General features: G+C 45.3%; 1 protein-coding gene across 1 annotated transcript; it reads left to right on the top strand.

Moving 5' to 3' along the window:
- Positions 1-10,569: 10,569 nt before the first annotated feature.
- Positions 10,570-14,016, top strand: hopx (HOP homeobox). Its single transcript, XM_069922840.1, has 3 exons — positions 10,570-10,640; positions 11,456-11,630; positions 13,580-14,016. The coding sequence occupies exons 2-3, from the start codon at positions 11,472-11,474 to the stop codon at positions 13,655-13,657; spliced, it is 237 nt and encodes a 78-aa protein (XP_069778941.1). The 5' UTR covers positions 10,570-10,640; positions 11,456-11,471; the 3' UTR covers positions 13,658-14,016.
- The last annotated feature ends 2,800 nt before the right edge of the window (positions 14,017-16,816 follow it).

The raw sequence follows: 16,816 nt of genomic DNA, 5'->3' as shown, positions 1-16,816 counted from the left end.
GAAAACAAAGCAAAAGTATTAGAAACTGGGAGAAAAAACACATAAAATATTAGCCTGGCAACTTAAAACAGAACAAGCTAAAAGAACAATACTGGCTTCAAGCAAAAAGGACAAACAAATTACATATAATCCAACAGAGATTAATGAAAATTTTAAGGAATTTTATGAACAATTATACCAAACTGAGAATGAGGGAAAGATGATAAAATAGAGGAATTTTTAGTTATAATTGAACTGCCGAAATTGCAAGAAGAGGAACAAAACAAACTGATAAAACCATTTGAAATAGAGGAAGTACAGGATATATTAAAAAAGCTGCCGAACAATAAAGCACCAGCAGAGGATGGATTTCCAATAGAATTTTATAAAACATTTAAAGAGTTATTAATTCCTCCTCTCCTGGAAGTAATGAACCAATAGAAGAAACACAAAATTTGCCAGATTCATGTAAGACAGCAATAAATCTTCTTCTTTGGCTTGGCTTCGCGGACGAAGATTTATGGAAGGGGTAAATGTCCACGTCAGCTGCAGGCTCGTTTGTGGCTGACAAGTCCGATGCGGGACAGGCAGACACGGTTGCAGCGGTTGCAGGGGAAAATTGGTGGGTTGGGGTTGGGTGTTGGGTTTTTCCTCCTTTGCCTTTTGTCAGTGAGGTGGGCTCTGCGGTCTTCTTCAAAGGAGGTTGCTGCCCGCCAAACTGTGAGGCGCCAAGATGCACGGTTTGAGGCGATATCAGCCCACTGGCGGTGGTCAATGTGGCAGGCACCAAGAGATTTCTTTAGGCAGTCCTTGTACTCCAGTTTCTTTGGTGCACCTCTGTCACGGTGGCCAGTGGAGAGCTCGCCATATAACACGATCTTGGGAAGGCGATGGTCCTCCATTCTGGAGACGTGACCCACCCAGCGCAGCTGGATCTTCAGCAGCGTGGACTCGATGCTGTCGACCTCTGCCATCTCGAGTACTTCGACGTTAGGGATGAAAGCGCTCCAATGAATGTTGAGGATGGAGTGGAGACAACGCTGGTGGAAGCGTTCTAGGAGCCGTAGGTGATGCCGGTAGAGGACCCATGATTCGGAGCCGAACAGGAGTGTGGATACGACAACGGTCGGTCCATACTGCCCGGACCGGGGCCGAGGCCGCCGCTGCTCTCCCTGTGCCCGGACTGGGGCCGCCGCCTCCAACTTTCTGCCTGGACCGGGGCCTCTGCCTGCCTCACTCGACCGAGGCCGGGGCCGCCGCCTCCCCCTTGCTCCTGCCCGGATTGGGGCCGCCGCCGCCTACCCTCTGCCCGGACCAGGGCCGGGGCCGCCGCTGCTCTCCCTGTGCCCGGACTGGGGCTGCCGCCTCCACCTCTCTGCCCAGACCAGGGCCTCCACCTGCCTCACTCGACCAAGGCCGGGGCCGCCGCCTCCCCCTTGCTCCTGCCTGGATCGGGGCCGCCGCCGCCTACACTCAGCCCAGACCTTAGAGGTGACTTAATAGAGAAAGTCGGGGAAGGATCACTAACACCAGCATCATATAGACCAATATCTCTAGTTAACTCAAACTATAAGATAATAGCAAAATTATTACCAAACAGATTGGCCAATTGTGTAATAGTAAAACAAGATCAAACTGGATTTGTTAAGAAAAGACGAACAGCGGACAATGTCTGCAAATTTATTAATCTAATCCATGCAGTTCAATGAAATAAGAAACTACCAGTGGCTGTTGCTCTAGACGCAAAAAAGCCTTTGACAGAGTAGAGTGGAATTACTTATCTAAAGTATTACAGAAGTTCAATCTACCAGAAAAATATATTAATTGGATTAAAGCATTGTATAATGGGCCATTGGTGAAGGTAACAGTAAATGGATATGTATTGAGTCACTTTAAATTAAGTAGGTCAACTAGACAGCGATGTCCACTATCCCCCTCATTGTTCGCCTTAGCAATAGAACCTTTGGCAGAACTGATAAGAATAGAAAATAAAATAAAAGGGATAAAAATAAAGGAGGAGTATAAAATCAGTTTATTTCCAGATGACATCATAGTATACCTAACAGGACCAGCGGTATCAGTAAAAGAATTACATAAGGAATTGAAGGAATATGGAGAAATATCGGGGGACAAGATCAATGCAAATAAAAGTAAAGTGAAGCCAATGAGTAATGCTGACTATACAGAATTTTAAAAAGAATCACCATTTAAATGGCAAGCACAAGCAATCTGATACCTAGGAATTAGGTTAGATAATAACTTAAGCCACTTCTACAAACTGAATTATCAGCCACTAATAAAGAAATTGCAGGAAGACTTAGAACAATGGAAAGAATTACCGCTAACTTTGATAGGGAGGGTAAACTGCATTTAAATGAATGTGTTCCCAGGGATACAATACTTATTTCAAACATTACCAATTCCCTTAACAGAAAAATTATTTAAGGAACAAAAGAGAATAATAAGGAAATTCTTGTGGAAAGGGAGGAATCCAAGGGTAACGTTAGATAAATTAACAGAGATGTATAATCAAGATGTATAATCAACATACAGTTATCAAATTTTAGAAATTATTATAGAGCCGCACAATTGAGGTATTTATCAGATTTTTACCAGACAAGGGAAAAACCAGACTGGACTAAGATAGAACTAGATAAAATAGGGGAAAAGGTACTGGAACATATACTTTATAAGTGGGATGAAAAGCTGGTGCAATATAAAAACTCACCAGTACTGCATCATTTACTTAATACATGGAAGAAGATCCACTTAGAAAGGAAAAAAATGAATGATCAAATACCAAAATTACTATTGACACAAAATCCACTAATCCCTTTTGCAATAGACAATCTTTCTTTTAGAGAATGGGAGAGAAAAGGAATCAAAAGAATAGAAAACTGTTTTTTGGGAAATAATTTATTAACATTTGAACAGTTGAAGTACAAGTATGGAATAACTCATGGTACAATGTTTGCATATCATCAATTGAAAGCTTATTTAAAGGATAAATTGGGAAACAGCTTGAGATTACCTGAAGGAAGCAGCTTTGAATACATGATTACAGACACAATGATAATCAAAAGATTTATAACCAACATGTATATTAATCTGCAAGATAAGGTAAATTAAATAAACTATAAACCTAAGCAGAAGTGGGAAAAGGATCTAAACATAAAGATAAAAAAAATGAAGTATGGGAAAAGTTATGTTCTGGAACTATGAAGAATACAATAAACACAAAGTTATGCATGATACAGTATAATTTGTTACACAGGGTATATATTATTCCTCAAATATTAAAAAAAATGGGATTCAACATTATCAGATAGATGTTTTTGCTGTAAGAAGGAAATGGGAACAACATTACATGCAACTTGGGCATGTACGAAAGTAAATACGTTTTGGGAAGAATTAAAGCAGATACTAAATAAAATTACAAAAAAATAACATTCCAATAAAACCAGAGATATTTCTTTTAAGTAACATAAGTAGAGAATTAGACCTTAAATTGGATAAAGTGCAAAAAAAATCATTATGATAGCCTTAGTGATAGCAAAAAAATATATAATTCAACTTGGAAAATGGAAGAGAGCATGAGTATACAGGAATGGTACATGGAAATGAATAAATATATTCCATTGGAAAAAATAACATATAATTAAAAAAATAAAGTCACAATGTTTGAACAAAATTTGGGAACCATACATGGAACACAACAGAGAGGGTTTGCCTCAGATCTCCACCCCCTTAAATGAGAATGAAAATGATAAGAAGGCAAAACGACTAGATTCAGTGTGTAATAAATAGATGATGCATTTTTCTTGTTTGTTTTCCTTTGTGTGAAAATATAGTTTTATGGTTTTATTGTATTGTGTATGTTGAATATTTATGGGTTTTGGAGAGGGTGGGTAGAGGGGAGGGAGGGAAAGGTGGGGTGGGGGGAAAGGGGAGAAAAGACCACTATGTAAATTTAATGAGAACCATTTGTACATATTTTGGTTGATATGGTTCACAGTGTGAAAAATTAAAAAAGATTTTTAAAAACTGAGAGAAAGGATGGGAGAGATAAAATGTAGGGCAGGTGGAGTTAGCTGATGGTTAACTATGGAAATAAAAGAAATACCTTCCTTTATTTTCAAAATATTGTTATTGCATTGATACATCCATCAGAAAGATTTCAATTCAACAATCTCACTTGAAAGAAAGCAACTGAAACAGAATGGCATTAGTCAATGGAGATAGAAATTAGATGTTAAGTGGAAGGGTTTTATTTTACCATCTTTCTGACACATAGACAAGTTTTGGAACCAACTAAACCACAGTTCAAGTCAAGTCAAATTTATTGTCATCTGATTGTACAAGCCTGGTTGTACCTGTACAGTTTCTTTCTTTTCTTTTCTTTCTTTGGCTTGGCTTCGCGGACGAAGATTTATGGAGGGGGTAAAAAGTCCACGTCAGCTGCAGGCTCGTTTGTGGCTGACAAGTCCGATGCGGGACAGGCAGACAGATTGCAGCGGTTGCAGGGGAAAATTGGTTGGTTGGGGTTGGGTGTTGGGTTTTTCCTCCTTTGCCTTTTGTCAGTGAGGTGGGCTCTACGGTCTTCTTCAAAGGAGGTTGCTGCCCGCCAAACTGTGAGGCGCCAAGATGCATGGTTTGAGGCGTTATCAGCCCACTGGCGGTGGTCAATGTGGCAGGCACCAAGAGATTTCTTTAGGCAGTCCTTGTACCTTTTCTTTGGTGCACCTCTGTCACGGTGGCCAGTGGAGAGCTCGCCATATAACACGATCTTGGGAAGGCAATGGTCCTCCATTCTGGAGACGTGACCCATCCAGCGCAGCTGGATCTTCAGCAGCGTGGACTCGATGCTGTCGACCTCTGCCATCTCGAGTACTTCGACGTTAGGGATGTAAGCGCTCCAATGGATGTTGAGGATGGAGCGGAGACAACGCTGGTGGAAGCGTTCTAGGAGCCGTAGGTGGTGCCGGTAGAGGACCCATGATTCGGAGCCGAACAGGAGTGTGGGTATGACAACGGCTCTGTATACGCTTATCTTTGTGAGGTTTTTCAGTTGGTTGTTTTTCCAGACTCTTTTGTGTAATCTTCCAAAGGCGCTATTTGCCTTGGCGAGTCTGTTGTCTATCTCATTGTCGATCCTTGCATCTGATGAAATGGTGCAGCCGAGATAGGTAAACTGGTTGACCGTTTTGAGTTTTGTGTGCCCGATGGAGATGTGGGGGGGCTGGTAATCATGGTGGGGAGCTGGCTGATGGAGGACCTCAGTTTTCTTCAGGCTGACTTCCAGGCCAAACATTTTGGCAGTTTCCGCAAAGCAGGACGTCAAGCGCTGAAGAGCTGGCTCTGAATGGGCAACTAAAGCGGCATCGTCTGCAAAGAGTAGTTCACGGACAAGTTTCTCTTGTGTCTTGGTGTGAGCTTGCAGGCGCCTCAGATTGAAGAGACTGCCATCCGTGCGGTACTGGATATAAACAGCGTCTTCATTGTTGGGGTCTTTCATGGCTTGGTTCAGCATCATGCTGAAGAAGATTGAAAAGAGGGTTGGTGCGAGAACACAGCCTTGCTTCACGCCATTGTTAATTGAGAAGGGTTCAGAGAGCTCATTGCTGTATCTGACCCGACCTTGTTGGTTTTCGTGCAGTTGGATAATCATGTTGAGGAACTTTGGGGGACATCCGATGCGCTCTAATATTTGCCAAAGCCCTTTCCTGCTCACGGTGTCGAAGGCTTTGGTGAGGTCAACAAAGGTGATGTAGAGTCCTTTGTTTTGTTCTCTGCACTTTTCTTGGAGCTGTCTGAGGGCAAAGACCATGTCAGTAATTCCTCTGTTTGCGCGAAAGCCGCACTGTGATTCTGGGAGAATATTCTCGGCGACACTAGGTATTATTCTATTTAGTAGAATCCTAGCGAAGATTTTGCCTGCAATGGAGAGCAACGTGATTCCCCTGTAGTTTGAGCAGTCTGATTTCTCGCCACGGGGGAGGGAGCTGCGGGTGTGGAGATTGAGAGGTGCAGCTATGGTGGCAGAGGCTGCTGTGGGCAGGGAGTAAACCTCCTCTGGACCCTCTCCAGTGCCAGCACATCCTTCCTTAGATAAGGGGCCCAGAACTGCTGCAATTTGTTAAATATTACATTACATCTTAGCCCCGGTCCGGGCGAAGGGTAGACGGCGGCGGCCCCGATACGGGCAGGAGCAAGGGGGAGACGGCAGCCCCGGCCTCGGTCGAGTGAGGCAGGCGGAGGCCCCGATACGGGCAGAGAGTGGGAGGCGGCGGCCCCAGTCCGGGCACAGGGAGAGCAGCAGCGGCCCCGGCCCCGGTCCGGGCGAAGGGTAGACGGCGGCGGCCCCGATACGGGCAGGAGCAAGGGGGAGACGGCAGCCCCGGCCTCGGTCGAGTGAGGCAGGCGGAGGCCCCGATACGGGCAGAGAGTGGGAGGCGGCGGCCCCAGTCCGGGCACAGGGAGAGCAGCAGCGGCCCCGGCCCCGGTCCGGGCGAAGGGTAGACGGCGGCGGCCCCGATACGGGCAGGAGCAAGGGGGAGACGGCGGCCCCGGCCTCGGTCGAGTGAGGCAGGCGGAGGCCCCGGTCCGGACAGGGAGTGGGAGGCGGCGGCCCCAGTCCGGGCACAGGGAGAGCAGAAGCGGCCCCGGCCCCGGTCCGGGCGAAGGGTAGACGGCGGCGGCCCCGATACGGGCAGGAGCAAGGGGGAGACGGCGGCCCCGGCCTCGGTCGAGTGGGGCAGGCGGAGGCCCCGATCCGGGCAGAGAGTGGGAGGCGGCGGCCCCAGTCCAGGCACAGGGTGAGCTGCGGCGGCCTCGGCCCCGGTCCGGGCAGTATGGACCGACCTAGGAGGGGAGGCAGACCCCTCCAGCCCGGGTAAGAAACCTGCATAGGAGAAGGCCACTCCGATATAAAACCTACGACCCAAGGACCTCGCTGCCACGTCCCAGCTTGCTTGGCCACGGCACACGAACCATGGGTGTAAAGGGTGGGGCCAGTACTGCGCGCACTGCACTCCACCTAAAAGCTCCTTTGCGCAGGCCCGAGGACAGTTCCACGTCCTCCCCCTCCACGTCCTCCCCCTCCATGTCCTCCCCCTCCACGTCCACCCCCTCAAAAGATGCTCACAAACTCAAGCTAGCATGCTGGAACATCAGAACCATGCTAGACAAGGCTGACAGCCACCGACCTGAACGTCGGTCTGCCCTCATTGCACATGAACTCCTCAGACTTGACATCGACATAGCCGCTCTCAGTGAAGTCCGCCTGGCAGATGTAGGCAGCCTCCAAGACCGCGGCGCGGGCTACACACTCTACTGGTCTGGCAAGCCTTCGGATGAACGACGCCTATCTGGTGTAGGCTTCATGGTCAAGAGCTTCATTGCCTCCAAACTCGAAAACCTTCCGACAGGCCTCTCGGACCGAATCATGTCCATGCGACTCCCCCTTCAAAACAAGCGTCACATCACCCTCATCAGTGTCTATGCTCCAACCCTCCAGGCGGAACCAGCAGAAAAGTTCTACACCGACCTGCGCAACCTCATCCAACGCACCCCTACAGCCGACAAGGTTGTCATCCTGGGCGACTTCAACGCTCGTGTCGGCAAAGACTCAGAAACCTGGCCAGGAATCCTGGGCAAGCATGGCGTCGGCAAGTGCAACGACAATGGGCGCCTCCTGTTGGAGCTCTGCGCAGAACAGCGGCTTGTCATTACAAACACCCTTTTTCAGCAGAGGGACAGCCTTAAGACCACCTGGATGCATCCCCGATCCAAACACTGGCACCTCCTGGACTACATCCTGGTGCGAGAAAGTGACAAACGAGATGTGCTCCACACCAGGGTCATGCCTAGCGCGGAATGCCACACTGACCACCGGCTGGTTCGCTGCAAGCTCAACCTTCACTTCAAGCCAAAGCCCAGGAACAATAAAGCCCCCAGAAAGAGGTTCAATGTTGGAAACCTGCAGTCAGACGAAGTGAGAGGAAACTTCCAGGCAAACCTCAAAGCAAAGCTCGACGATGCAACCCGCCTCACGGACCCGTCCCCTGAAACCCTCTGGGATCAGTTGAAGACTACCATACTGCAATCCACTGAAGAGGTACTGGGCTTCTCCTCCAGGAGGTTTGACGAAAACAGCCAGGAAATCCAGGAGCTGCTGGCAAAGAAGCGAGCTGCCCACCAGGCTCACCTTACAAAGCCGTCCTGTCCAGAGAAGAAACAAGCCTTCCGTCGCGCATGCAGCCATCTTCAGCGCAAACTCCGGGAGATCCAAAATGAGTGGTGGACTAGCCTCGCCAAACGAACCCAGCTCAGCGCAGACATTGGCGACTTCAGGGGTTTCTACGAGGCTCTAAAGGCTGTGTACGGCCCCTCTCCCCAAGTCCAAAGCCCGCTGCGCAGCTCAGACGGCAAAGTCCTCCTCAGCGACAAGATCTCCATCCTCAACCGATGGTCAGAACACTTCCAATCTCTTTTCAGTGCCAACCGTTCAGTCCAAGATTCCGCCCTGCTCCAGCTCCCTCAACAGCCCCTAAGGCTAGAGCTGGATGAGGTTCCCACCCTGGATGAGACATATAAGGCAATCGAACAACTGAAAAGTGGCAAAGCAGCAGGTATGGATGGAATCCCCCCAGAAGTCTGGAAGGCTGGCGGCAAAACTCTGCATGCCAAACTGCATGAGTTTTTCAAGCTTTGTTGGGACCAAGGTAAACTGCCTCAGGATCTTCGTGATGCCACCATCATCACCCTGTACAAAAACAAAGGCGAGAAATCACCTGTACAGTACAACCCGACAAAATAGCGTTCTCCAGTCCTCAGTTGCAAAACCATGCAGACATACAACAAGACAAACAGTAAACATGCAGGACAAGTATTTCATTGATACAAATAAATAAATAATAATTGTTTCATGAATATAAGAGTCTCGGATGGTTAGTGTGAGCAGTTCCTTTGGTTGTTCAACATTCTCACTGCCCATGGGAAGAAGCTGTTCCTCAGCCTGGTGGTGCTGGCTCTGATACTCCTGTATTTCTTCCCTGACAGGAGCAGCTGACAGTTGCTATGTGCAGGGTGGAAGGAGTCCTCAGTGGTAGATCACATCAATGGTGGGGAAGGTGGACTCCATTGATCCACTCTGCAACTCTTCTGGTCCTGTGGATTGACTTCCGATTCATTTCTCTGCAGCAACCATACCACACTGTGATGTAGCCGGCCAGGTTGCTCTCAATAGAGTTTCTATAGAAGGTTAACATAATGGTGGCTGGTAGCTTGCCTGCTTCAGTCTTCTCAGAAAGTGCAGTTGTTGTTCCACCTTCCTGACAAGTGCGGAGATATTGAGTATCCACAATAGGTCACTAGTTAATTGCACTCCAAGGAACTTGATGCTCACTACTCTCTCTACAACAGAGTTGTTGAAATGTAGTAGAGGGTGGTCGTTCCTCGTCCTCCTGAAGTCCACAATCATCTCCTTTGTCTTGTCCATGTTGAGACACAGGTTATTACTCTCACACCATTTATGAGACTTTCCACATCTTCAATAACGATGCGACTCCTCATTTTTGCTGATGAGACTAACAACTCTTGTGTCATCTGTAAACTGGATGATACTGTTGAGATGGATCTGGTGATACAGTCGTGGATCAGAAGCGAACAGAAGTGGGATGAGTACACAGTCCTGAGGTGTGCCAGTGCTCAGCGTGATGGTGCTCGATGTTCTACTACCGACCCAGACAGACTGTGATCTTTCCATCAGAATGTCCAGGATCCAGTTACAGAGAATCCCAGAGAGGACAGCTTCTCCACCACCCTCTGGGGAAGATCCTATAATGCCAAGCTGAGGTCAATGAACAGCACCTGGTTGATGAGGCGTCGTTCTCCAGGTGGGTATGGATTGAATCAGGGACAAAGTCATTGTAGAACAGTCTCTTCTATAGGCGAATTGAAATGGGTCCAGCCTTTCTAGTTGTGCTTTGATGTGTTCCATCACCAGACAGGCAAAGCATTTCATAATAGTGGAGGTCATTAAAGCCTGATATTGTTGCCCTCTTGGGAACCAGGATGATAGTGGTGGGAACAATGGACTGCTGGACTGAGATGTTGAACCTGTCCATGAAGATCTCCATCATTTGATCTGCCCAGTCCTTCGGAACCCGTGAAATATTCTGTTCAGTCAGGACAATGTCACCGTCAAGTTTGGCTGGTGATCATTGTTGGTGGGGGAGGGGGCAGGAAGAGGTATATGGTGGAAGAAGGGCATAGGCTTATTTTAACCTCAGGCACACTTAATACTTTAGGTCACGGCAGATGTACCCAGTCAATTTTTTCAGAGTTCCATTTTGTAGCAGAGTTTCCATTATTTGACTGTGAAATGCGCCCTTACAGGAAATTCTTCCTGAGCCAGTTTTACATATCTCCTGCAAGTCTTTGACTTGCTGATGGGGGGAAAACTAAAATTAGAAACAGGTCACCCTGGAAACAACCAGCGAACCAGACAGCCTCTGCGGAAAGTGAAATGGAATGAACGTTTCGCGTTTATTTTTCCGCCTGAGGGTTTGCAGCCCTTTCTATATTTACTACACACTTAAGTCTCTAGGCAGTGGGTGGAGTGGGGGCAACGGGAGGTTGAAAGCAAACATTCAACTAAGGTGAAATTTTAAAATAGTTTCTTTCTGTAATTCAACAGTGGAAATTAAGCTATAACCCTGGCAACTGTCCAAAGGTATTTCATTTGTTGTAACGTGGTCGAAACGTCCTGAACGGGTGAAAGGCGCTATTGAAATAGAGGCGTTATCATATTACAGTTTCATTGTTCGACTCCTCTGGCAGCACAATGTTCAAATGAACTGACACTTTCTCTGTCTAGTGTTTTGGGCCGGACTCAATGGCGTATAAATATTACATCTGAAATTCACTACCTTCACTTGGTATCTGTTTATGTCTGTTTCTCCCCACCCAACCTCTCTCTCTCTCGTATGGAAGAACTGCAGTGAAACATTCAGTGTGCATGGTAACCAGAGAGAATCTGGGAATAATTCTGTGAGCTCCAATTCTTGGCTGAGAGCTTGCATCGATCTTAGCAACCTCCACTGAAAGCGAGTGAGTTACTTTGATGTAATATGTGGTCAAGTGTCATCGTTCACTCTTGTTTCCAATGAAGGGGGGTGACGCATGCTCGCACCGTGAACTTTTGCAGGTTATCAGTCGACTACATGAGTAATTGCAGAACTAAACGGCGGGTCTTGGGAGTTGTGGCTGTGTAATTATAGCATGCTTGTGGCTGGCTTTGCCTGCTGGAGTGGGGCAAGGAGTCTGCAACCGTCTTTCGACAGATTCGAGGCAAGGCCAGTATGTGCCAATCAGTCTTTTGTCGTGTGAAGCAGGCGGTGTTTTGAAGGGGGTGGCATTGCGTTTCACAAACATTAAATAAGCTGACCACTTCTCTGTATATCCCTCTCTCCAGAAGGGAAGCCAGCGCAATGCAGAGTGGAGGAGCTGGCATGTCCCACCCTCTGGCAACTTTGGAAGCAGATCAGGTTCAGCTGCTGGAAGATAATTTTGCTCGAATGAGGCAACCAGACGCCTCGTCGCTGATGCTGATCGCGGCCGAGTGCGGACTCACGGAAGAGACGACAGCGGTAGGTGAAGCGCCCACAGGTGCTGGCGACACTGCGGAATCCCCAGCACCGCGGGGACACCAGCGCTAGGGAATCCCCATCCCCAGCAGTGCGGGAACACCGGCACTGCGAAATCCCCATGGCCCACCGCGTGATCACTCGCATCTCAGGTGTGAGGGGAAACGATGTGAAATTTCCTACTGAATCCAGTCACCGCAACTCACCTGCCTTGGATCACATTGAAGCGGTGTCCTGGATTTAAAGAATTCACCCTTTAGCCATCCCCAGTTGTGTAAGCTTCCCAGAAAACATTTGCTCATTGTTAATCGTTCTGCCGCTTGGTACCCATGCCCCTCTCTGCCAAGTCCTCGGGCTCTTCTGCTTTTTGTCTCCAGAAAGTGGATCTGTCAAAGACTAAAAAAAATGATAAACACAACGGGAAGAATCTCATGGAATCATTCTACACTGAAACTATCTCCTCTGCTCCTTCACCACCTCCACTCAGCACAACTGTCTTCTAGACTAGGGTGTGAGCAGAATCTGCCTTTTATTAATTTTGGTTTGTTTGCATGAATTTAAAAGTATAGTTCGCATAGTTTGCTGCTTTGAAAACGTTGTGTCTCATTGTCATTTTGCGGTGGGGAGCCAGCTTCTGTGAAGAGCCCTGGGATATTAAGCACCTTTGAAGATGCTGCATAATTTCTGGTTTGCGTTAGAATTGAAAGGGATGCTTCGGAATCTTCATTCTTTTGTTCCGCTTATCAGTGATGACTATTTCAGAAATAATTTATATGATTCCTGCAATCTCTTGGTGGTCAAGTGTGACCAAGGACCTTTAAACAGAGTGGGAACGGGGAATGCAACGATGACATTTCCTGGAATTAATCAATTACCTGATTTAAGGAGTGAGAAAGTAATTGGCGCAAATTTGCCTTTGGAATTCCCTATTAGAGTTTCAACAGGCGAGATCTTATCACAATCTTTGTCCAGGTTTACTGCTATTTTTAAACTCCCAGCTTGCTAAGATGTCTCACCCGAGGCCCACAACACTGGAGAACTATTTTGTATTCTGTTTCTGATTCTTATTCCCAGGTTGTGACTCACTATCTTCCAAAATGACAAGGTGTATTATATTTGATTCTTGGTCACCATGTCCTTGTGTCGAGTTGTAAGATCGGTTGGTATCTACAGAATATAGATTTTTCCCTTCAGCGGAGAGAATGTGCCACTGGGAGCAGCTAAAATGGGGTGATGGTACCCACTCTGTCCCGCATCGGACTTGTCAGCCACAAACGAGCCTGCAGCTGACGTGGACTTTTTACCCCCTCCATAAATCTTCGTCCGCGAAGCCAAGCCAAAGACCCACTCTGTCATTTTCCTTTTCTTGTTGCTGGGTGGGAAAGGAAGCTTCCTAAAGTGGATATGTCAGAGCATCGTGAGAAATCTGTGAGAATAAAGCAAAAAGCCTCTGTCAGAAATACATATTTTTTTGCCTTGGTAAATGAGATTATATAGAAAATATTGAAGCAGTGAATGGAAGAAGTAATGAAATTCAGAAAAGTTTGAAACGTACTAGTTGGATTTTGCTTAAACAAACTTTGGGACTGTCCTGGGTGTGAGATACAGTAACTCCATAGCCAAACCAGTTCATGTACTACCACATCCTTTTACCATTGTTTCTTCCTGCTTAACACTACGAGTTATAATTGCATGCAAGGCTTGCAATCCGATTTAATTATACAAGTGACAATATTATTCTCCAAATGTGAATAATGTTGTTCTACAGGAAATTGAACCTGATATTATTTGGTTAACATCTATTTTGCATCCTTGGAATTTTCAGTGAGCACAGCTTAGATTATTTTTTGCTATCCCTAATCCAAATAACAAATTTAAAATACTACACAGATTGTTAATTTATCATTGTGATTAATTGATAGCCATATAATTGTCACTTTTGTATCTCCTAGCAATGGTTCAAGCAGCGCATTGCAAAGTGGAGACAATCAGAAGGACTGTCTCCAGAAAGTGGATCTGTCAAAGACTAAAAAAAATGATAAACACAACGGGAAGAATCTAATGGAATCATTCTACACTGAAACTATCTCCTCTGCTCCTTCACCACCTCCACTCAGCACAACTGTCTTCTAGACTAGGGTGTGAGCAGAATCTGCCTTTTATTAATTTTGGTTTGTTTGCATGAATTTAAAAGTATTTTTTGCATAGTTTGAGTCCCATTCTAGTGGAAGTGCTTATTTAGAATTGTATGCAAATTGCAATTTGTAATGTTATCATTTAGATAAATGAGTTTATGGATTTTAAGTGCAATTAAATCATTTATCTGGGAGACATTATATAATATATAATATATATGTGAAAATGAATTAATGTAAGCCTTTAATTTTTGTCTAAATAAAGACATCTAATATTGTAAATTCCACATCTTTGAGCAGTTGCAGGTTGCTGACCACAAAGACTGCAAACAACTGTGAGTGGCAGAACTTCTGAGATTTGCCTCAAAGAAATAAGCCCTTTCATACTTTTATTGCTCAAATGTGAGCTGCATGTGAAGGCTTTTTCAAGTATTGTTGATGAAACAGAGGATACATGCTATTAAGCACTGATCCATAGAACCATAAAAGATTGCAGCACAGAAAGAGCCCCTTTGACCCTTTAGTCTGTGCTGAACTATTTTCCTACCTAATCCCACTGACCCACACCCACTCTATAGTCCTCCTAATCTCTCATCCATGTACCTGTCCAAATTCTTCTCAAATATTAAAATTGAGCATTCACCACTTCAACTGGCAGCTCATTCCACACTCCCACCACTCTCTATGTGAATAAATTCCCCCTAATATTCCCCCAAAACCTTTCCCCTTTCACCCTAAACCCATGTCCTCTGGTTTGTGTCTCACTTGCCCTCAGTGGAAAAAGCCTAACTACATTTACTCTCTCTGCACCCCTCATAATTTTAAATACCTCTATCAACTCTCCCCTCATTCTTCTACACTCCAGGGATAAAGTCCTAACCTGTTTAATCTTTCCCTGTTACTCAGTTCCTGAAGTCCAGGTCACCTCCTAGTAAATTTTTGCTGCACTCTTTCAAATTTATTGACATCTTTCATGAGGTTAGGTGACCAAAACTGCACACAATACTCCAAATTTGGCCTCACAAATGTTTTATACAAAATTACTATAACATTGCAACTCCTGTCAAGTCACCTTTATTTATCATTTATATTATGCTTACACAGTAAAGATGAGATAGCGTTTCTCCAGGACCACAGGGCATATTTACATAAATATACGTTATAACAGAAGTTAGACACATTAAAATATTAAGATGTATACAGTAAAAGTCCACGATACACTATCCACATATATTCTGGGAATTTAGGAGCCTGAAGGCTTGGACAATCTGGACATAAGGGCCCGACTGCTATGACCTCCTACCAGATGGCAGAAGGGAGAACAGTTTACATGAGGGGTATGTGGAGTCTTTCACAATGGTTTTTTTGTTGCATACATCATGTTGTAGATGTCCTTCATGGTAAGAAGAGAGCCCCCAATGATCTTTTCCACTGACTTCACTATCCTCTGCGGGTCTTGCAGTTTGAGGTAGTACAGCTTCCAAACCAGTGGTGATACAGTTGCACAGGATGCTCTCGATGCATCCTTTGTAGAATTTGGAGAGGATGGAGGGTGGGAAATACATTTTCCTCAGCCTTCGCAGGAAGTAGAGGCACTGCTGGGCTTTCTTGACTATGGAGCTGGTGTTAAGAGACCAGGTGAGATTCTCCGCCAAGAGCACTCCAAGGAACCTGATACTCTTGATGACCTCAATGGTTGAGCCATCAATGGTCAGTGGAATGTGATTTCCCCAGGCCCTCCTGAAGTCGACAACCATCTCTTTTGTTTTATTAACGTTCAGATACAGGTTGATGGCTCTGCACCAGTCCGATACTCCATACTCAATACTTTGGATTTATTAAGGCCAATATGGCAAAAGCTCCCTTTAACACCCTATCTAGCTGTGATGCCACTTTCAGGGAATTATGTATCTGTATTCCCAGATCCCTCTGTTTTACCACACTCCTCTGTGCCCTATTATTTACCATTTATGTGTCTGTCCTTTCTTAGTTTAACCTTCCAAAATTAAGCACCTCACATTTGTTTGCATTAAACTTCATCTGCCATTTTTCAGCCCATTTTTTCCCCCAGCTGGTCCAGATTCATCTGCAAGCTTTGAATGCCTTTCTCACTATCCACAATGCCTCCAATCCTTGTGTCATCTGATAACTTGCTGATCTAATTTACCACATTACCATCTAAATCAATGGATCCAGCACTGATCCCTGAGGCATACCGCTAGTCACAGACCTTCAGTCTGAGAAGCAATCATCCATCACTATTCTCTGGCTACTCCCATGTGCATTATACAATGCTGAATCTAGTTTACTACCTCACCATGAATACTGAATGACTGAACCTTCCTTACTAACCACCCACGTGGGACCTCGTCAACGACCTAACTAAAGTCGACGTAGACAACGTCCAGAGCCTTTCCTTCATCAATTTCCCTGGTAACCTCAAAGAAAAACTCTATCAGATTGGTTAAACATGACCTATCATGCACAAAACCATATTCAGTCCCTGACTACCCAAACACTTGCATATCCTTGTTCTTGTTGTTTTTGATGCTTAGTATTCAATCTTCCAGGGTTGTTCCAGAATATGGGTGTGTCAGTAGGGCTTTTAGAGTTGCATTTTGTTACATCACTGAATGTTTGGATTTGGAATCAGGAATGTAAAGAGTTTTTGGAACTCTCCCTTCTCCTACATGAACCACTCCCTCCATGTTGCAGTGTAAGTTTTTTTTTTCCATGGTCCCCATAGGAGCTTATAATAATTTGAGAGTTTATTTTCATATGTACATATCCAACAAAATTCTTGCTTGCTGGAGCCACACAGGTATATGAGATACACCAACAATAGAATGATTTGCCATAACATGCCATGAGACAGAAAAGAGGTACAGTAATAAATATAATCAGAATCTATTTTCACTAACAAGTCAAAAAATTTGTTCTTTTGTGGCAGCATCACAGTGTGGATATTCATATAGACCACCTTACAAAAATAAATAAAAATAATGCATGAAAAGTCAAAAATAAGGCAGTGTTTTTAGTTCACTGATCATTCAG

Source organism: Narcine bancroftii, chromosome 3 (assembly GCF_036971445.1).
Source record: "Narcine bancroftii isolate sNarBan1 chromosome 3, sNarBan1.hap1, whole genome shotgun sequence".
Lineage (NCBI taxonomy): Eukaryota > Metazoa > Chordata > Chondrichthyes > Torpediniformes > Narcinidae > Narcine > Narcine bancroftii.
This window is presented reverse-complemented; position numbering and strand designations above follow the sequence as displayed.

Bases quoted from the DNA above. Each gene is read 5' to 3' on its own strand.
- hopx (XM_069922840.1), top strand. From the start codon at position 11,472: ATGCAGAGTGGAGGAGCTGGCATGTCCCACCCTCTGGCAACTTTGGAA. The intron at 11,631-13,579 runs GTAGGTGAAGCG...TGTATCTCCTAG, and splicing joins TCACGGAAGAGACGACAGCG to CAATGGTTCAAGCAGCGCAT.